General features: G+C 57.9%; 2 protein-coding genes across 2 annotated transcripts; both read right to left on the bottom strand.

Moving 5' to 3' along the window:
• Positions 1–873: 873 nt before the first annotated feature.
• Positions 874–9,727, bottom strand: GLCE (glucuronic acid epimerase). Its single transcript, XM_039723030.1, has 6 exons — positions 9,669–9,727; positions 9,064–9,177; positions 7,224–7,367; positions 5,463–5,787; positions 2,207–4,784; positions 874–2,028 (listed from the first exon to the last, which is right to left on the bottom strand). The coding sequence occupies exons 3-5, from the start codon at positions 7,353–7,355 to the stop codon at positions 3,760–3,762; spliced, it is 1,482 nt and encodes a 493-aa protein (XP_039578964.1). The 5' UTR covers positions 7,356–7,367; positions 9,064–9,177; positions 9,669–9,727; the 3' UTR covers positions 874–2,028; positions 2,207–3,759.
• Positions 9,728–9,996: 269 nt separating this feature from the next.
• NOX5 (NADPH oxidase 5) lies at positions 9,997–20,158 on the bottom strand. Its single transcript, XM_039723025.1, has 17 exons — positions 20,039–20,158; positions 19,499–19,649; positions 18,364–18,574; positions 18,056–18,081; positions 17,848–17,996; positions 17,104–17,257; positions 16,300–16,445; positions 15,671–15,853; positions 15,076–15,208; positions 14,520–14,662; positions 14,057–14,152; positions 13,696–13,875; positions 13,396–13,652; positions 12,678–12,762; positions 12,376–12,475; positions 12,132–12,298; positions 9,997–10,908 (listed from the first exon to the last, which is right to left on the bottom strand). Exons 1-17 carry the CDS (start codon positions 20,156–20,158, stop codon positions 10,777–10,779), a joined length of 2,433 nt encoding a protein of 810 aa, XP_039578959.1. The 3' UTR covers positions 9,997–10,776.
• Positions 20,159–20,535: the final 377 nt, after the last annotated feature.

The following is a 20,535-nucleotide window of genomic DNA, read 5'->3' as shown; positions in this document are numbered from 1 at the left end:
AGGGATGAGCGGTTCGTTAAGTGTTATTATTAATTATTATTAATTGTTATCCCTTAGTTACTCAGGAATTGGGAGAAGCGATCCTGGTGGATTCCCAGCTCCATCCCGAACTTCAATCCCACGGGAAAGTCCTGGGAACTCCTGGGATTAACCCCGACATGGCTTTTCCCTGGATTCCCGGGGCTCTGGAATTCCCTTCCCACCTTCAGGGATGCTCCAAGGCTCTTTCAATCCCAACGTGCCAAGGAATGGGAATCTCTCGGGAGAATCCCGGAATATTTTGGGTGGGATGGGCAGGGACACCTCCCACTATCCCAGGGTGCTCCTTGGACATTCCCAGGATTCAGGGGCAGCTGCAGCTTCTCTGGGAATTCCATCCCAGACAGGAATTCCTTCCCAAGATCCATCTAAATTTCCAATTTTTCCAGCCACTCCCTGTGAGCTGCCCCTCTGATCCCAATCCCTCTCTCCAGCTCTCCCTGGATTCCTGGAAGGGGCTCTGGGATTCCCTGGAGCTGCATTTTCCCATTCCCAACACTGGGATATCTTTAATGACCACTCCATTAAAATCCTCATTTAACAAATCCCAAAAAACTCCAAAGGAGCTGGATTTACCAGGAATAATTCCCAGCAGGAATCCACCACTTGTGCTCCTTCCCTCAATCACCAAGCCCTTCATTAATGGGAAAAATCCACATTTTCCCACTTTTCCAGAAGAAAACCTCCTTAAAACCACAACACCTCAAAGCCACCACAGGAAAAAAAAAAACCTGGAATACATTTGGAAAATAAAATACTTGGAAAATAAAATACTTGGAAAATAAAATACTTGGAAAGTCCCCAAATAAGGAAGACATCCCACTTTTTTTTTAAGATAAAAAAATTTATTTCCCAGTCTTAGAAAGCTTTCCAAGCATTCCCAATGTCCCATAGAAACGTAGGAGAACCTCTTCCCGCCAAAAATTCCGGAGGGGCGGAATACAAAACTATCCTGTGCACATTGTGCTTAAAGGAGCGCCCTGCCCGGAGCATCCTGTAAACAAATTATTGCATATTTTCCATCGGGATCCTCGGGAAAATCCCGGAAAATCCAACAAAATCCCAGCCAAGCCACGCCCGGGGAGGAGGAGGACGGGAATGAGCGGCTTCCAGGGAATGCCCAGATCCCAGGGAATTCCTGGATCCCAGGGAAATCCTGGATCCCAGGGAACGCCCAGATCCCAGGGAATTCCCAGATCCCAGGGAATGCCCGGATCCCAGGGAACGCCTGGATCCCAGGGAATGCCGGATCCCAGGGAACGCCCGGATCCCAGGGAATTCCTGGATCCAGGGAGGGTTGTGCTTGTGTTGTTGGGGTGGGGGAGCCACGGAGAGGGGATCCCATGGGAAGAGCCAACGGATCTCAGGGTGAAAATCTGGGATGGAAGCTGATCTGGGTCCCAAAGATCTCTGGGAGTTTGAAGATGGAAATGAAGGAAGAAATCCTAAACTGGAATGAACTCCAAGAAGTTTTGGGGATCGGCTCCACGGCCAAGGGTCCTCTTCCAATGCACAATGGAATTTAAGGAGTATCAGGAATTCCCCATGGATTCTCCATGGAACTGCAGCCTCTGGTGGAGATTCCTGGAAGCTGCACCCGTGCTAAGGCCACCAGAAGGTGATGGAAGGACAACCTTGGAATGCCCATCCCAAACTTCCAGCGGTGTCCAGGGAGAAAGGGTCCCACGGGAAGAGCCACGGATCTCCAGAGGAAAATCTGGGATCAAAGCTGATCTTGGCCCCAAAGATCTTTGGGAGTAGTTTAAAGGAGGAAAATGAACAAAAATATCCCAAACTGGAATCAATTCCATGAAGTTTTGGACACTGCCAGCAAGGTCAAGGATCCTCTTCCAATGCACAAGAGAATTTAAGGAATATTCCCATGGATTCTCCATGGACTTGCAGCCTCTAGGGGATTCCTGGAAGCTCCACCTGTCTAAGGCCACCAGAAGGTGATGGAAGGACAAGAGGTGGGACACGAGGGACAACCTTGGAATGCCCATCCCATGCTTCCAAGCGCTTCCAGAGCGGGAAAATCGGCTGCACTCCAACCCCACCATCGGCATCAATTCCCAAAAAACCCAGCCAAGAGGAATTCCGGCCTCTGTAAGGCACCAGCACCATCCTGGAGCAGCACCCAAGGAGGCTCTCCGGGTGGAGGGACAACCTTGGAATGCCCATCCCCCGCTTCCGGAGCGGGAAAATCGGCTGCACTCCAACCCCACCATCGGCATCAATTCCCAAAAAACCCAGCCAAGAGGAATTCCGGCCTCTGTAAGGCACCAGCACCATCCTGGAGCAGCACCCAAGGAGGCTCTCCGGGTTTTCCAGCTGGGAAAATGATGGAAGGAACACGCGGGGGGAGGATGGAGCGGATTTTTGGGAAGGAATCCCAGGTTTGGGGTGGGATTGTGTCCGTCAGGTTTCCATGGGCATGGAAAAAAATTCCCCTCTGCTACCTTTGGTATTGGAATTTCTCCTCTGCCATCCATCAGATGGACGGATCCGACCGCAGCGTGCGGATTAAAGCCGGGAAAAAACCCCTCCGAGATCGGTGAGGAATGAAGGAAAAGCCTCAAAAAATGAAAGCAATAAAAAGATGGAGATGGGTGTTGTTCTCGTGCCCGGGATTTTGGGATTGGGATCAGCTCCACCATGGAATGGGAGCAGTGGAATTCCTGAAGTCCATCCTCGAGTTCGGGACCAGGCAGCCGGTGGGATCATGGAATCATGGAATGGTTTGGAGGGAAGGACCTTAAAGCTCATCCCATTCCACAGGGACCCTTCCACTGTCCCAGGCTGCTCCAAGCTGGCCTTGGACATTCCAGGGATCCAGAGGCAGCCACAGCTTCTCTGGGAATTCCAGCCCAGGCAGAGCTGGAAAAACCTCTGGGATGGAATTGTTACAATGCTGGATGGGCTGGAGCAGGAGGAAAATGAAAATTCCCGAATTCTTGAATTTCCTGAGGAACTCCAGACGAGCTCCACGTCCCACTCAGCAATTCCCAAAAATGCCCCCAAAGCTGTGGGGAACCTCCCAGCTGGAATCCCAAAATCCCATAGAAAACGCAGAGCTCCAGGAAAAAGGATCCCAGCTCTGAGGGGACACCAGGATGAGGGATCCCAGCTCCGAGGGGACACCGGTGACCGGGATAAGGATCCCAGCTCCGAGGGGACACCAGGATGAGGGATCCCAGCTCCGAGGGGACACCAGGATGAGGGATCCCAGCTCCGAGGGGACACGGGTGCTGGTGGCCCGGGGCTGTGTGCTCCAGGCTCCCAGTTGTGCTTCCATGATGCCGGCACGTGTTTTCCATGAAGAAACCCTCCAGCTCCAGGATCTCCAGGCAGAGAACTGGCAAAAAATTCCAGCTGCGGATTTTTCATCCCAAAAAAGCGAATCCCTAGGAAACCCCCCCCCACTTCAAAGCCACACTTGGCACTCCCAGGCTCCGAGTGATTCCCATGGACGGCGCTCATCCCACGGGAGCTGCTCCAACACGGACACAAAATCCCGGTTGAAGAGGCCCTGGACGAGCTCTCCAGGCAGCGACCGCGCTTCCAAGACTTCTATGGCTTCTGCAAACGTTTTCCTCGGAAAAGGAAAAACCAATCCCAACCAACCCCAACCTCAACCTCAACGCGGGAGAGCGTCCCGATCCCAAACCCTCCCCGGAGCAGTTTTAAGGCCCCGCATTTTTGGGAAGGACGGGGAAGAGCTCAGTTGTGCTTGGCCCGCCCTCCCCGCAGGTAACTCTTCCACCTCTTGACGAACTCCCTGAAGACGGGCGCGTCGTCGATGGAGCCCAGCAGCTGCAGCTGGTTGATGTGCGTGGTGTGGTAGTCCCAGCGCGCCAGGTTGGGCGCCGTGCCCAGCATGAAGTGCCGCAGGTCGTAGATGGTGCCCGAGCCGGTGTCGAAGAGCGGCAGCATGGCCTTGAGCGACTCCATGCCGCGCTCGTAGAGCAGCCGCGCCTCCTTGCCCAGCTTCTCTCCGGCCGTCTCCTTCAGGTCGTAGAGGCCGATCAGGGAGTACATGAAGCCGTTGAGCACGAAGGAGCTGGGCGTGGTGGGGTACTCCTCGTACCAGTCGTGCCGGTTCATGAACACCGCCTTGACCCCGCGCTGCTCCGCCGGCAGCTTGAAGGGCGCCGTGGCCCTGAGCGCCGCGCCCAGGAACGCCGGCTCCTTGGTCAGCTGGTAGGCCCTGACCAGCGTGGACATGGCCTGGCCTTGCGCCATGGCCGAGTACCAGCCCGGGTCCAGGGATTTGAAGCCTTCTCCCAGCTTCCTGGTGACCATGATGGGCCAGCCGCCGCGCTCGTCCTGGTTGCGCAGCAGCCAGCGGCTGGCGGCGAAGAAGGCGGCCATGTGGGCGGTGGCCGAGATGGTGACGTTGTCCAGGAAGCCGCGGCCCTTGGCCACCAAGCGCAGCACCCTCTTGGGCATGATCTTGGTTTGCTTCACGGCCTTGGTGTTGGAGAGCCCCACGCCCTTGCGGAGATCCGTCAGCAGGTCCCGGGTGAGCGTGCTCCAGCTGCTGCGCGCCCCGATGCCGTAGAAGATGTCCCTGTCCCTGAGGGCGATGAGCTGCGTGCTGGACACGTAGTGCACGGTGAAGAGCTGGTTCCTCTCCGTGGTCTCCAGCACCACGGACACGCTGCCGTTGCTCAGCAGCTTCAGGTCGAAGGAGATGATGAAATCCCGGCCGTTGTTGAGCTCCAGGGAGACGCCCTCGGAGCTTTCTGCAAAAGCAACCCCGAGAAAGGCTCGCTCAGCATGGAAAGATTCCCGTTTCCAAAGGGTTGGAGCGGATTCCAGAGGCCGTCCCCGCTCCCGGGAGGGATTCCAAAGCTTTTAGAGCAGCCCTTCAATAATTCAACGTTTCTGGGCTGTTTCACCTGATTGGATTGGGAATGAAGGATAAGGAATGAAAAGGATGGGGAATGGAGGACGGGGAATGAAGGACTGGGAATGAAGGACTGGGAACAAAGGATTGGGAAGAAAAAGAATGGGGAATAAAAGGAATGGAGAATGAAAAGGATGAAGAGGACAGGAAATGAAGCACAAGGTATGAAAAGAATTGGGAATGAAGGACTAGGAATTAAAGGGGTAGGGAATGAAGGATTTGCAATGAAGGATTGGAAATGAAAAGGAAGGACTGGAACGAAGGATTGGGAACGAAGGATTGGGGATGGAAAGGACTGGGAATGAAGGATTGGGAATTAAAGGGGTAGGGAACTAAGGACTGGCAGTGAAGGATTGGAAATGAAAAGGAAGGACTGGAACGAAGGATTGGGAACGAAGGATTGGGGATGGAAAGGACTGGGAATGAAGGATTGGGAACAAAAGCCAAACAAAACACCAGCTTTTAACAATTCCCATTCCCTGCTCCACCACCCGCTGGAATTCCCACCACCCACCTGGGCAGGAGAACTGCTTGACTCCGGTGAGGCGGGACTTGTCCCAGACGGTGGTGAGGGAGCAGCCCTTGGGCACCGTCCACTCCCCGTTCCCGTTATTCCCGGTATTCCCGCTGTTCCCGTCCCCCGCCGTCTCGTACACCTCCACGTGGGGCGGCTTCTCCGTCAGGTTCTTGCTGTAGTGGCTCAGCCCGTACTGGGCGATCTGGATGGGGTAGAAGTAGCCCTGAGGGCCCCACTGTGTGGAGAGAGGAACTCCTGCCCGGGAAAAACACGGAAAAAGCGTTGGAATGAGGGGAAAATTCCTCCTCTGCACCCCGAAATTCTGCGAGTTCCATCAATGGGGTTGGAGGTTGGACAGAAGTCCTGGGGAAGGAGGGGGTTGAGCCCTTTCCCACTAAAATCCAGAAGTCTGTGGTTTTAGCTGGCAGAGGAATCCCTGGTGTCATCTTCCCGGCTTTTATGGAATTGTGGAATGGGCTGGCTGCAAGGGAACCTCAATCCCACCCCGTTCCAGCCCTTCCAAGGGCTGGGCCACTTCCACAATCCCAGGTGCTCCACGCCGGCATTGGACATTCCTGGGATCCAGGGGCAGGCACAGCTTCTCTGGGAATTCCAGCCCAGCCAGGAACTCCTTCCCAAAATCCCATCCACCCTTGCCCTCCAGCACTGGGAGCCATTCCCTGTGTCCCATCCCACTCAACTCATCCCTGGCGATCCCAAGGCTGGAGGTGCCACCACAAAACCCCATTCCCACATTCCCGGCACCAAATCCGGGTCACTTCCCACTTCCAAACCACTTTAAGGAGCACTTCCAGGAGATTTTCGGGATCACCCCAATCCCACAAAACCTTCTACTCTACTGATGCCCTTGACCCCCTCACAGACCTTGCCAGTGCCACCTCCATTCCCACCAGAACATCCAGGTCACTGCACTTCCAGCACATTTTAGGGATCATCCCAACCCCAAGGACTCCACATGGGGAATGCCCAGGCTCCCACCTTCCACACCACTGATGCACTTGACTGTGTCACCACTCCCATTCCCACATTTCCAACAGAACATCCAGCTCACTCTGCACTTCCAGGAGATTTTAAGGACCATCCCAACCCCAAACATTCCCCATGGGGAATGCCCTGCCCCCCACCCTCCATGCCACTGATGCACTTGGCCCCGCCACAGACTTTACTGGTGCCACCTCCGTTCCCACATCCCCACCGGAATGTCCAGCTCACTTTGCCACTTCCAACACAATTTAAGGACCATCCCAACCCCAAAGCTTCCCAGGAATGCCGTGCCTCGCACCTTCCACACTGCTGATGCGCTTGACCCTACCCACATTCCCACAGAACATCCAGCTCACTCTGCACTTCCAGGAGATTTTAAGGACCATCCCGACCCCAAAGCTTCCCATGGGGAATGCCGAGGCTCCCACCTTCCACACCATTGAAGCACTTGACCCTGTCACAGACTTTACCGGTGCCACCTCCATTCCCACATTCCCACCAGAACATCCAGCTCACTCTGCACTTCGAGCACATTTTAAGGACCATCCCAACCCCAAAGCTTCCCAGGAATGCCGAGGCTCCCACCTTCCACACCATTGAAGCACTTGACCCTGTCATGGACTTTACCAGTGCCACCGGAATGTCCAGCTCACTTCGCCACTTCCAACACATTTTAAGGACCACCCCAACCCCAAAGCTTCCCAGGAATGCCGTGCCTCGCACTTTCCATGCCGCTGATGCACTTGACCCTACCCACATTCCCCCAGAACATCCAGGCCACCCTGCACGCCGCGAGCAGCGCGCCCAGAGCAGCAGCGAGAGCAGCGCCAGCAGCGAGCACAGCACCAGCAGCGCCTTGGAGCTGAGGCGCGCCAGGCAGCGCATGGTGCTGCATTCCTGGCAAAAACAGGGAAAAACGGGGAAAAACGGGGTCAGGAGAGGGATTTGGGGTGGGAATGGTCAGGGTGACAGGGCCAGGCAGCGCATGGTGCTGCATTCCTGGCAAAAACAGGGAAAAATACAACAAAACGGGATCAGGAGAGGGATTTGGGGTGTTCTGGATGGGAATGGTCAGCGCATCAGGCAGCGCATGGTGCTGCATTCCTGGCAAAAACAGGGAAAAACACAACGACACAGGATCAGGAGAGGGATTTGGAGTGTTCTGGATGGGTATTATCAGCAAACAGTCCTGCATTCCTGGGAAAAACAACGGGGAAAAAAACGTGTATAAACGGGATCGGGAGAGGGATTTGGGGTGGGAATGATGGGAATTGTCAGCGCACAGTGCAGAATTCGGGATTTGGGGTGGGAATGGTCAGGGTGACAGGGCCAGGCAGCGCATGGTGCTGCATTCCTGGCAAAAACAGGGAAAAATACAACAAAACGGGATCAGGAGAGGGATTTGGGGTGTTCTGGATGGGAATGGTCAGCGCATGGTGTAGAATTCCTGGGAAAAACAGGGAAAAACGGGGATAAACGGGATCAGGACAGGGATTTGGGGTGTTCCTGGTGGGAATGGTCAGCAAACAGTCCTGCATTCCTGGGAAAAACAACAGGGAAAAACGGGATCAGGAGAGGGATTTGGGGTGTTCTGGATGGGAATGGCACCCAGGCCAGGCAGCGCATGGTGCTGCATTCCTGGCAAAAACAGGGAAAAACACAACGACACAGGATCAGGAGAGGGATTTGGAGTGTTCTGGATGGGTATTATCAGCAAACAGTCCTGCATTCCTGGGAAAAACAACGGGGAAAAAAACGTGTATAAACGGGATCGGGAGAGGGATTTGGGGTGGGAATGATGGGAATTGTCAGCGCACAGTGCAGAATTCCTGGGAAAACCAGGGAAAAACAGGGAAAAACGGGGTCAGGAGAGGGAATTGGGGTGTTCTGGATGGGAATGGTCAGTGCATGGTGCTGCATTCCTGGGAAAAACAATGGGGAAAAACGCGGAAAAACAGGATCAGGAGAGGGATTTGGGGTGTTCTGGATGGGAATTGTCAGCAAACAGTCCTGCATTCCTGGGAAAAACAACAGGGAAAAACGGGATCAGGAGAGGGATTTGGGATGTTCCTGATAGGAATGGTCAGCGCACGGTGCTGCATTCCTGGGAAAAATGGGGGAAAACACATAAAACTTGGATCACGACGGATTTGGGGTGGGAATGATCAGCATACAGTCCTGCATTCCTGGGAAAAACATGGATAGACGGGATCAGGAGAGGGATTTGGGGTGGTCCTGGTGGGAATGGTCAGGATGGGAGGGCCAGGCAGTGCATGGTGCTGCGTTCCTGGGAAAACAGAGAAAACCAGGGAAAACCAAGGAAAAACGTGGGAAAAAACCAGGATCAGGAGGGAGATTTGGGATGTTCCAGCTGGGAATGGCACTCATGGTGGAACAGTCCAGGAAAACCATGGAAAACGGGATCAGGACACGGATTTGGGATTTCCTGGATGGGAATGGTGCCCCTGTGCAGGGTCAGTGCCAACATTCCCAGGAATTAGGGAAAAGTGGGATCCAAGCTGGGATAGGAACTCCAGGGATCCCAGCAGAGCTGGGAATAAACGGGAATGGGGAAAAGCAGCTCCACTCTTACCTTAGGGAAAGGGAATTCTGGGAATTCTTGGAATTCTAACGCATCTCGAGCTTCCAGAGGCAAAAATGCCGGGATTCAGGGATTCCTCTTGGGATTCCTGCAGGGAAAATGGAGCTGGAGCAGCCCCAGATGGAGCTTTTTCTGAGAAATCCTGGTATTCCCAGGAAACTCCTCAGAGTTCCAGGGAAATCCTGACATTTCCAGGGAAATCCTGCTATTCCCAGGAAACTCCCCTGATTCCCAGGAAACGCTTCAGAATTCCAGGAAAATCCTCAGGGAATCCCAGGAATCCCAGCTCCCATATTGCCGAATCCCAGAGCCGCGATTCCCGCACTCCACGTCCCCCCAGCCCTTATCCCGTACTCCCGCACATTCCCAGCCCACATTCCCGCATTCCCAGCCCGGATTCCCGAATTCCCAAATTCCCATCGCTCCCATTCCCTCGTTCCAGGCTCTGGCAGCAACCCCGAGGCGGCCCGCGCACGCCCAGCCCGGGCAATCCCGCTGCCCTCCCTCCCTCCCGCTGCCGTGACCCCCGGCCCTCCCGCCATGCCCAGCATTCCCGTTATCCCGGGAATTCCCGGGAATCCCGGCCCGCTCCTCACCTGCGCCCGGGGCCTGGCGGGCGGCGGAACCCCCGCGCGGGGCAGCGGGGGGAGCACGGAGGGGCCGCGCCGGGGCCCCGCCCTCGCGCGCCGGGGGAGCGGCGGGAGCGGCCCCGCCCCGGCTTCCCGCGAGAGCGGCGGCCACCAATCAGAAGCGCGCCTTTAAGGGGCGGGGCTTCCGGGCGGAGCGTGCCGTTGATTGGCTGGTTGGGGCCCCGCCCACAGCGTGGTCACGTGGCGAGGCCGCGTGAGGCGGGAGCCGCCGGCTTTGATCGCGATAATTAACGGGGATTAATGAATAATTAATGAGTAATTAATGAATAACTGATGAGAGGAACCGGGAGAGCGGCGGGCTGGGCAGGGCGGCTCAGGGAGAGCGGGGGGGTGGGGCGGCTGCGCCAGGGGAGGTTTGGGAATGTTGGGAAAATTCCCACCTGGAAAATTCCCACCTGGAAAAGCTCCAGGCATGCAGGAGCTGCCAGGCAGGGCTGGAATCCCATCCCGGAGGGATTGAAACCCTTTGGATGTGGCACTTGGGACAGCGGCATGGTTGGAGGCCAGGATCTCCAAGGGCTTTTCCAAGAGGAGGAATTCCATGATTCCAAATTCCAGATCCTCCATCCCGAAAAACCACCCAGGTCGGGATAAACCCAACAGAGCCTGGATGAACGCGGTACAATCCCGACCCAACGTGAACCCCGGGAATTCTGCACCTTGCCCACCAGGAGCTGCTGCTTCGGAGGAGATCCCAGGCCTGGGAAAGGCTGGAAAATCAGGAATTCCAAGGGGAATTGTTACCCACAGCCTCGCCAGCTCCCGATTCCTGGGTTCCCTTGATTTACCAGGAAACCAATCTCAATCCAGCGCAGGTTCCACGTTGGAAGGAGTGGCGCCTCTCGGACACCGACTCCCATCCCAGTTTTTCCTTGGTTTTTCCAAGGAGCTGGAATGGCTTCCATGAACCCCAGCATTCCCATCGTTCCCTCAAGATCCAAAGGGAGCTTCCCCATCTTTTCCTGCTTTATTCCCCGGCTGCGAAGGAAGCGTTGCCCATCCCCCGCTGGCGCCCCAGCGGATCCCGGCTGGAATGCCGCGGGATGGGCTCCGCTCAGAAGTTTTCCTTGGAGAAGCGGAAGCCGAAGCTGCGGCAGTGCCGGCGGATGACCTTGGCCAGCCCCGCGGAGCCGCAGAAGAACACGCGCACCTTCCCGCGCCGCTCCGCCGCCACCTGCCCCAACACCTGCACGGAACGCGCCGGGATCGGGAACGCGCCGGGATCCGGGAATGCACCGGGATCGGGAACGCGCCGGGATCCGGGAACGCGCCGGGATCCGGGAAAACACCGGGATCGGGAACGCGCCGGGACCCGGAACGCGCCGGGATCGGGAACGCGCCGGGATCGGGAACACGCCGGGATCGGGAACACGCCGGGCCCTTCCATCCCTGCCCGCCCCATCCTCCCTTGGCCCCATTCCATCATCCCTGGGCTGGATGAGGCACTTGGAATGAGGTCATCTTTGGGGTCCTTCCAATCCAACCCTTTCCATGACTCCCTGATCCAATTCCTCAATTCCCTGATCCCTGAGCCAGATCAGAAGCTTGGAATGAGACCATCTTCCCATTCCCTGATTTTCTGATCGCATTCCATGATTCCCTGGTCCCATTCCATGACTCCACAATCTGACCCAGATCAGAGGCTTGGAGTGAGATCATCTTCCCATTCCCTCCCAACCCATTCCCTGATTCTCTGATCCCATTCCCCAATTCTCTGATCCCATTCCATTATTCCATTCCCCAATTCCCTGATCCCATTCCGTGACTCCATGATCCCTGACCGAGATCAGAAGCTTGGAATGAGGTCATCTTCCCATTCCCTTCCAACTCATTCCCTGATTCTCTGGTCCCATTCCATGATTCCATGATCCCATTCCATGATTCTCTGATTCCATGATTCTCTGATCCCATTCCCCGATCCCCTGATCCCATTCCCCAGTTCTCTGACCCTGTTCCACAATCCCATTCCCCAATTCCCTGATTCTCTGATCCCATTCCCAGGTTCTCTGATCCTGTTCCATGATCCCATTCCCCGATTCCCTGCTCCCTTCCTGATCCCATTCCGTGACTCCATGATCCCTGACCGAGATCAGAAGCTTGGAATGAGGTCATCTTCCCATTCCCTCCCAAGCCATTCCCTGATTCTCTGATCCTATTCCATGATTCCATGATCCCATTCCATGATTCCATTCCATGATTCTCTGATCCCATTCCCCGATCCCCTGATCCCATTCCCCAGTTCTCTGACCCTGTTCCACAATCCCATTCCCCAATTCCCTGATTCTCTGATCCCATTCCCAGGTTCTCTGATCCTGTTCCATGATCCCATTCCCCGATTCCCTGCTCCCTTGGCGCTGCTGACCCTCTCCACCCGCAGCATTCCCGTTCCCTGGATGCCGGCTCCCTGACCTTGGCCCAGTCGGGGCGGCCGGGCCGGGTGCGGCTGCGGAGCCCGGAGATGGAATCCCGCTGCTCCCGGGCCGCCAGCAGGTCCAGGGCCAGCTGCAGCCCCAGCGCCTTCACGTCGCCCGTGCCCAGCGCCGACGTCACGTACAGGTGCAGCTCCAGGAACTTCCCTGGAGATGCCAGGGATTCCAGCTGCCCGCCGGGATCCAGGGGTTTTCCCGGGAATGACCTGGGTGCTCCCGCTCACCTCCCGGCTCCAGCTCCGCCTGCTCCGTCTCCAGCTGGGCCAGGAGCCCCAGGAACCACTGCAGGTGCTGCTGGTCCTGCATGATCCAGATGAAATCCACCTGGCAGGGCGGGACAGCCTCGGCTTGGGATCTCCCTGGATCCCGGCACCAGATCCTGGTACCAGATCCCAGCACCAGATCCAGCCCCCATTCCCAAAGCTCCCGGAGCTGAGGGATGCTCCCGAGCTCCCCAGACCCTGCAGCCCCATCCCAGGCCAAGCCTGGATCCCACATCCCCTCCTGCTCCCGTTCCCTTTCCCACCTTCCGGAGCGTCATCTCCTCATCCCGCCGTTCCTCGCTCCAGGAGAAATGGCAGCTGGGGCAGCTCTGCTTCCGCCGCCGGTACCTGAGTGGGGCAGCGGCACTTCCTGCTCATTCCTGCTCATTCCTGCCCCTTCTTTCCCATTCCTGCTCCTTCGTGTCCATTCCTGCTCCCTCCTTCCCATTCCTGCTCATTCCTGTCCATTCCTGCTCCTTCTTTCCCATTCCTGCTCCTTCCTTCCCATTTCTTCCCATTCCTGCTCCTTCCTTCCCATTCCTGCCCATTCCTGCTCCCTCCTTCCCATTCCTGCCCATTTCTTCCCATTTCTTCCCATTCCTGCTCCCTCCTTCCCATTCCTGCTCATTCCTCCTCCCTCTTCCTTCTCCTTCCTGCCTTGTCCTGTTCCATCCTTCCCATTCCTGCTCCTTCCCATCCCTTTCTACCTTTTCCTGCTCCTTCCTTCCCCTTCTTGCCCATTCCTGCATTCTCCTTCCTTTTCCTGCTCCTTCCTGCCCATTCCCATCCCTCCCTTGGCATGGCAGGCTCCATGGCCAAGCTCCTCCAGCTCCCTTCCCGCAGCCCAAATTCCCAAGGGAAATCCTGGCCCCGAGGGAGGCCCCACCCGCGGCCATGGGAATGAATCCCCGGGATGGAGGACAGCTCCCCCCGGGCATCCATCCCGGCTCCCTGGGACATTCCCGGGCTCGGGGGACGCACCGGATCATGATGCTCTGCAGGATGGAGGCCAAGGGCGTGATCCCGATGCCGGCTCCGATGAGGACGGCGTGCTCCGAGCTGAAGATCCGCCGGCTCGGCGTTCCGTAGGGACCGTCCAGGAAGCACTGGGAGAGATCAGGCTCAGGGACGGATCCAGCCGTTCCAGGGGGAGGAGAAGGGCACAAAGGGGATCCTGGGATTTGGGATCTTCCCGGGGTTTTGTGGGAGCAAGGAATGGGTGGGAAGGACTGGAGTTTTTCAGCAGGGCAGGGTTTGGATCAGCCCCAGGTGGGATCGTCCATGCACAGGGATGGAGCAGCTGGGAATGGGGATGGGTGGTGGGAATGAGGATGGGATGGACAGGAACAGGGATGGGATGGTGGGAATGCTGCTCCCAGCGCATTTCCCGGGATCCAGGAAAGGCAGGAGCATCCTCACCTTGACGCTGCAGCTCCGCTGTGTCTCCCCGGGCCCAGCGCCCTGCAGGAGAGGGGAGCAGTGACCACCCCCATTCCCAAGCACTCCCGAAATTCCCTGGATTTGGACATTTTCCCACACGCAATTCCAGCTGCCAATGCCACCATAATATCCAAGGAATTTCTTTCCGAAGAGGAGCTTTTTAAGGAGCTTTATCCCATTTGGGATCCAGGCCCTGGCTCACCCCCTGCTCCGGGTCCTTTCCTGGGAAAGCAGCTCCAGAGGCTTGGAATGCCGTCAGCTCCACGGCTCCGTCCCCTCCAGATGCCACGGATCCTTCCTGGGAACAAAGGCTGGGATCAGCGCTCCAGGGATCTGCTGGGCCTCAGCAGGGTCACAGCAATTCCCATTCCACGGAGCACAAAATCCCACCAATCCCAAATCCCACCATCCCATCCATCCATCCCAAATCCCGTTCCATGGAGCACAAAATCCCACCAATCCCAAATCCCACCATCCCATCCATCCATCCCAAATCCCGTTCCATGGAGCACAAATTCCCATTCCATAGGACACAAGTCCTTCAAGGCTGGACAAGCAGGGAATGTTCATCCCAAGGAACCATCCAGCTGGGATGATCCCGTGGGATCCACTCCACATCCATGTGCGCCCATCCCCTTGCTCTGATCCCAATCCCACAATCCCACCTGTTCCCAGTGCCGGCTCCTCCGCTCCCTCCAGCTTTTCCTGGGCAGGTTTGGCTCCGGGCCGTGCAATTCCAGCTGCTGGAAGTACTCGTAGAGCTTGGTGGTCCATTGGCCCCGCGCCCGGATGTGCAGCCACAGGGTTTCTGTGGGATCAACCCCAAAATCCTGGAATTCTCTGGACTGGGAAGAACTTCAAACCCAACTCATCCCCTGGAACTGCCTCCCATAGCCCGGCTCGCTCCAAGCCCCATCCCAGCTGGAAAAACATCACCGTGGGCATGGAAAACAGGTCCTGGGGGTGGGAATGGATCCCAGGGATGGGAAATGATCCCAGGGGTGGGATAAGAGATCCTGGGGATGGAAAACAGATCTCAGGGATGGAAAACATTCCAGGGATGGGAAACAGATCTTAGGAGTGGCTCACAGATCTTGGGGATGAAAAACAGATCCCAAGGGTGGGAAACAGATCCTGGGGATGGAAAACCGATTCTGGGGTTGGGAACAGATCCTGGGGGTGGGAAACGTTCCAGGGGAATTTTCGGGGCGCACGAGGAACCTGGCTGCTCCGGAGCGCTGCTGATGGAGAAGGGGTGCCACTCGTAGGCGGCGATGGCCGGGATGTTCAGGTAGACGTAATCCCCCGGCTGGAAGCGGAAGGATTTCGGCCTCTGGATCACCAGGTGGGTCACCTGCAGGAGAACGGGAGCAGGAAAACTGGGAATCTCCAAAGGATGTCTCCTGCTGGTTTCCGTGGAGCTGGAATTCCGGGTTCTGCCTGCCATCGGGTTTGTTCCCCGTTCCCTGCCCAGTCTGGGTTGCACAAAATCCCAGTTCGGACTGGGCTCAAACTGCAGGATGTGGGGAAAAAACTCTGAGTTTCCAGGAGTTTTTGTTCTGCCCTGGTTGTTCCATGAATTTTCATTAAAAAAAAATAAGGAAAAAGGCTTGGAAATAAAGGAATTCTTTTGGCCTCCCACTGCCACCTCCAGCTTTTCCGTGTTATTTTGTTCCTTCATTCCCAGAGTGCCAGGAGGAGGTGGGATGGTGGGATTTGGGATGGATGGATGGATGGGTCGGATTTGGGATGTGGGATGTTTGGGATTTGGGGTGTTTGGGATGTGGGATATTTGAGATTTGGGGTTTATTCCCACCTTGGAGGGCAGCAGCTTGGCCTCCAGGATGTGCAGATCCCCCGCCCAGCGCCACGCCCAGCCCAGAACCTTCTCCAGCACAAACAGGGAGCCGGGAATCAGGAACCACTTCCAGAAGTGGGGAGCGTGCAGGAGCAGCAGGATCCACACGGGGATGTAGGAGAGGTGACTCCAGTAAAAAACCTGGCAATGGGAGTGGGGATGGGAATGGGAACGGGAGTGGGAAGTGCTGGACCCACATGGTGCTTCCGAGTGGGGCTGTCTGGGTATCCCAGTGGGAAAAGGCAGCCCAAGGGAATCCTGGAATCTCTGGGATTGGGGAGAAGGAAAGGACTTTAACCCCATCCAGTTCCAATCCCAACACCTCCCACTATCCCCGCCTGCTTCAGGGACACTCCCAGGGATCCAGGGGCACCCACAGCTTCCCTGGGAATTCCATCCCAATATCCCTGTGGGAAACCATTCCCTGGGTCCCGTGGAGAAGAAAATCCCAGAAACCCCAAACTGCGAGTGTGGCGTGCCCAGGGCTCCCGGGGTCCCACGGGCCAGCACCAGGATGGGCACCCGGGGGTGACCCCTTCCCACCACGGCACCCCCGCCATTCCAGCCGGGAATTCCCATGGGATCACCTCGAAGTGGCCGCCGCGCCGCACGCAGGGGCTGGAGCAGGCCAGCATGGCCAGGAGCAGCGCCAGCAGCGCCAGCCCGCTCTGCGGGGCAGTGCCACCAACGCCACCGGCGCCCGGCCGCGCCCGCTCGCCCAGCGCCGCCAGCCCTGGGGACACGGGCACAGCTCAGCACCGGGAGTGCCAGGGTGCGGGGCGCCGGGATTTGGGAATACCGGGGTTGGGATCCCGCTCAGGACCTCGGCTGTCCGGCGGGAGCCGCTAGAGGGGGATCACAGCCCGCAGCTGCCCTCCGTGCCCTGCCCGGCCCATGGCCCCTGCTCGGCCACTGTCCCTGTCCCCGCCCGTGCCCTCGCAGCACCCCCGGCACGGCCACCCCTCCTCCAGGGCATCCCCCCCTCCCTGGGACACGGACACCCCTCCCATGGGAGCCCGGGACATGATCCCCCATCCCTGGGCTCCCTGTCCCACTGGGCCGTCTGTGCCAGGTGTGTCCCCGTGTCCCCTGTCACTGACCCCCTGTGCCCGGTGTGTCCCCTGTCACTGACCCCCTGTGCCAGGTGTGTCCCCTGTCACTGACCCCCTGTGCCAGGTGTGTCCCCATGTCCCCTGTCACTGACCCCCTGTGCCAGGTGTGTCCCCATGTCCCCTGTCACTGACCCCCTGTGCCAGGTGTGGTCCCCTGTCACTGACCCCCTGTGCCAGGTGTGCCCCCGTGTCCCCTGTCACTGACCCGCGTGTGCCAGGTTTGTCCCCTGTCACTGACCCCACTGTGCCAGGTGTGCCCCCGTGTCCCCTGTCACTGACCCGCGTGTGCCAGGTGTGCCCCCGCGTGCGCGGTCCCCAGGGCCAGCACCAGGTGTCCCACGCGCTCGTGGCCCCGCACGTGCAGCTCCAGCGGGAACAGCTCCGCCAGCGGCGAGGAGCGCAGCCAGGTCAGAGAGCGCCGCAGCATCAGCGCCTGGCGACAGCGGCGACACCGGGGACAGGGGCAGGGGACAGGGCAAAGAGGGGACAGGGGCAGGAGACAGGGACGGAGGTGAGAGCAGGGACAGGGCAAAAAGGGGACAGGGGCAGGGGACAGGGACGGAGGTGAACAGGGCAGAGAGGGGACACCGGGGACAGGGGCAAAGAGGGGACAGGGCAAAGAGGGGACAGGGACAGGAGACAGGGACGGAGGTGAGAGCAGGGACAGGGCAAAGAGGGGACAGCGGCAGGGGACAGGGACGGAGGTGAGAGCAGGGGCGAGGGTCGGGGACAGCGATGGGGACAGGGGACAGGGACGAGCCGTGGGCGAGGGGAGGGGCACCCGGAGATCCCGGGGGGCAAATGGAAATGGGAGGCGCTGGGAAATTCCAGAGGGAATGGGAAATGCTGGGGACAATGGGAAATTCCAGAGGGAACGGGAGATGTTGGGGGACCATGGAAAACGCCGGGGACAACAGGAACCTTTGGGCCAGCGTCCCTCCTGGCTACCCCAGGACCCTCCCGGCCTTCCCGGCTCCCTCCCGTCCGTGTCCCCCCGGTGTCCCCGGTGTCCGGGGCACTCACGGCCAGCAGGGCGCAGTTGAGGTTGAGGCTCTGCCCGCAGCCCCGGGCCAGCGCCAGGGCGGGGCCGCGCTCCCGGTGCCACAGAGCGCCCAGGGCGAGCAGCAGCGCCGAGGTGGCGAGCCCCGGGAGCAGCAGCCCATCCCGGCCCGCTGGTCCCCGCGGGATTCCCGGGAGCAGCAGCACAGCCAGGGCTCAGCAGGACTGGCACTGGGGGGCTTCAGCCAGCTGGCAGCACTGGGAAAATGGGAATTGGGGTTTGGATGGGAATTTGGGGGTGTTTGGATGGGGAGCAGGGAGCTGGAGAAGTACCCAGCGCAGGGTGGCAGCATCCCTGCATCCATCCCAAAATCCAAACGCTGTCCCATCCCAAACCATCCCTGATCCTAACCCTGCACCCATCCCAAACCCATCCCAACCCATCCGTGATCCAATCCCAAACCTCTCCAGCTGCTCCCAGCCCCACTGCGGGCTCCCCATGGAATCCTGTCCCAGAAATCCCGGAGTTCCCCTCCCCACCTGATGCTCAGGTTCTCCAGGAGTTCCGGGAACGCCTCCAGCTGCTCCTGGAGCTCCGGGAAGGTGATGGAGCCGCTGTGATCCCGGTCCAGGGCCTGGAGCAGGGCCTGGCTCAGGGCCCCGAGGCGCTCCTCGGGAAGGGCCAGGGAGCTCTCCCGGAGACAGCCCCGGAGCACCACCCGCAGCTCCTCGGCGTCGATGGAGCCGCTCCCTGGAAACCGGGAGAATCCCGAAATTCCACAGCCCCATGGAGTCACCTCCATCCCAATATCCCACAGCCCCATAGAGTCGGCTCCATCCCGATATCCCACAGCCCTACGGAGTCACCTCCATCCTGCTATCCCACAGCCCTACGGAGTCACCTCCATCCTGCTATCCCACAGCCCTATATGGAGTCAGCTCCATCCCAATATCCCACAGCCCTACGGAGTCAGCTCCATCCCGATATTCTAGTTCTACGGAGTCACCTCCATCCTGCTATCCCACAGCCCTACGGAGTCACCTCCATCCCAAAATTCCACAGCCCCATGGAGTCACCTCCATCCCAATTTTCCAGTCCTAATCCAGGAATTTTCCTTGCAGGGAGGAAAATCCTGGCTGGGTCAGGATCTGCTCCCTGGAGAATCAGCTTGATCCCAACATCCCACAGTCCTATGGAGTCCATCCCGATATCCCACAGTGCTACAGATTTTCCAGTGCAAAATCCTGGATGGGTCAGGATCTGCTCCCAGGAACAAGCGATGGGATAATGGGAATGGCATCCAGGGGAGGCTGAGGTTGGATATTTGGGAATATTCCTTCATGGAAAGGGAGGCATCGGAAGGGGGTTGGGGATGGGAACAGTTGGATTCGATCTCTGAGGACTTTTCCGACCCTAACAATCCCACAATTTCAGGAAAGTGGGATGGGGAGCTGGGATTGGAGCTGAGCAGATCCCGCTCTCCCCGGCTGATGGGAAATCCTGGGAAATCCTCAGGTGTGACCGATGTGATCCTTGTCTTCCTGCTGGAATTTTCCCATTCCCACATGGAACGAGGGCAGCAGCCTCAGCCCAGCCAAAGCCGGATGCTCAGAGAAGACCAAATCCCAAATTTATCCCAAAAAACCCCGACGAATCCCGCTTTCCTCCTCTCACCATCCACATCGTACACCTGGAAGAGGAAGCGGAGCTTTTCCGTGGAATTCCCGCGGAGCAGCCGGCGCAGGGATCCCAGCAGCTCCTCCCGGCTCAGGGAGCCGCTCCCGTCGGAATCGAAGAGCGCGAAAAACCTCTCAGCAAAGAAGGACTGCGGGAAAAGCGGGAATGTGCCCCTGGAGCAGGGAATGTTCCCGTGGAGCAGGGAATGGGGAATGGATCAGGGAATGGGGAATGTTCCCGTGGAGCAGGGAATGTGCCCGTGGAGCAGGGAATGGGGAATGTTCCTGTGGAGCAGGGAATGTTCCAATGGATCAGGGAATGTTCCCACAGAGCAGGGAATGGGGAATGTTCCCGTGGAGCAGGGAATGTGCCCGTGGAGCAGGGAATGGGGAATGTTCCTGTGGAGCAGGGAATGTTCCAATGGATCAGAGAATGTTGCTGTGGAGCAGGGAATTCCCACTGATCTCCCCCCTCTTTCTCAGGGATCCCGTTCCCTCTTCCCACGGATCCCATTCCCTCTTCCCACGGATCCCTGACCTCCTTGACCTGCAGGGCGGATTTGAACTCTTCCAGGCTGATTTCCTTCTCCTTCCCAGCGACATTCCCGAATTTTTTGCTCACCCAGCGCAGCCACTCCGCGTCCGCCGCCGCTCCCATGGTTCCGGAGCGATCCCTAAATCCCAACAATCCCTTTTTGGGATCTCCCAGCCTCGTTCCAGAGAGCTCCCAGCCTGGAGCATCCCAAAGTTGGATCTGCAGGGATCAGCTGCATTCCATGGAATCCCAGATTTCCATGGAGCTACTGAGCCCAGTTCCTGGGATAATCATGGGGCCCATGGGAGCATCCCTGGGGATTCCGTTTTCCCAGAAAACCTGAGCAGGGATCATCTCCCATTCCCTCCTTCCCCAGCCCTCCAAAATTCCTCCAATCCCCCACGCTCCATGAAATCCATCAGCACTTCCCAGCATCCCAGATTTCCCCAGGATCCAAAGGAAATTCCATCTTCCAGGAGCCTTTTCCCATCTCCAGACTC

The sequence above is a fragment of the Passer montanus genome, unplaced genomic scaffold (assembly GCF_014805655.1).
Source record: "Passer montanus isolate IOZ18808 unplaced genomic scaffold, ASM1480565v1 scaffold5, whole genome shotgun sequence".
NCBI lineage: Eukaryota > Metazoa > Chordata > Aves > Passeriformes > Passeridae > Passer > Passer montanus.
The sequence above is the reverse complement of the archived record's forward strand: the minus strand, read 5'-3'. Positions and strand labels throughout refer to the sequence as shown.

Bases quoted from the DNA above. Each gene is read 5' to 3' on its own strand.
- GLCE (XM_039723030.1), bottom strand. From the start codon at position 7,355: ATGCGCTGCCTGGCGCGCCTCAGCTCCAAGGCGCTGCTGGTGCTGTGC. The intron at 5,788-7,223 runs GTAGGGTCAAGT...TGGAACTCGCAG, and splicing joins GATGTTCTGGGGGAATGTGG to AATTTCGGGGTGCAGAGGAG. The intron at 4,785-5,462 runs GTGGGTGGTGGG...TTGCTTTTGCAG, and splicing joins CAAGCAGTTCTCCTGCCCAG to AAAGCTCCGAGGGCGTCTCC.
- NOX5 (XM_039723025.1), bottom strand. From the start codon at position 20,158: ATGGGAGCGGCGGCGGACGCGGAGTGGCTGCGCTGGGTGAGCAAAAAA. The intron at 13,876-14,056 runs GTGAGCCAGGGC...CCTCTCCTGCAG, and splicing joins GAAAGGACCCGGAGCAGGGG to GGCGCTGGGCCCGGGGAGAC. The intron at 12,299-12,375 runs GTGAGCGGGAGC...TGGCATCTCCAG, and splicing joins GGCGGAGCTGGAGCCGGGAG to GGAAGTTCCTGGAGCTGCAC.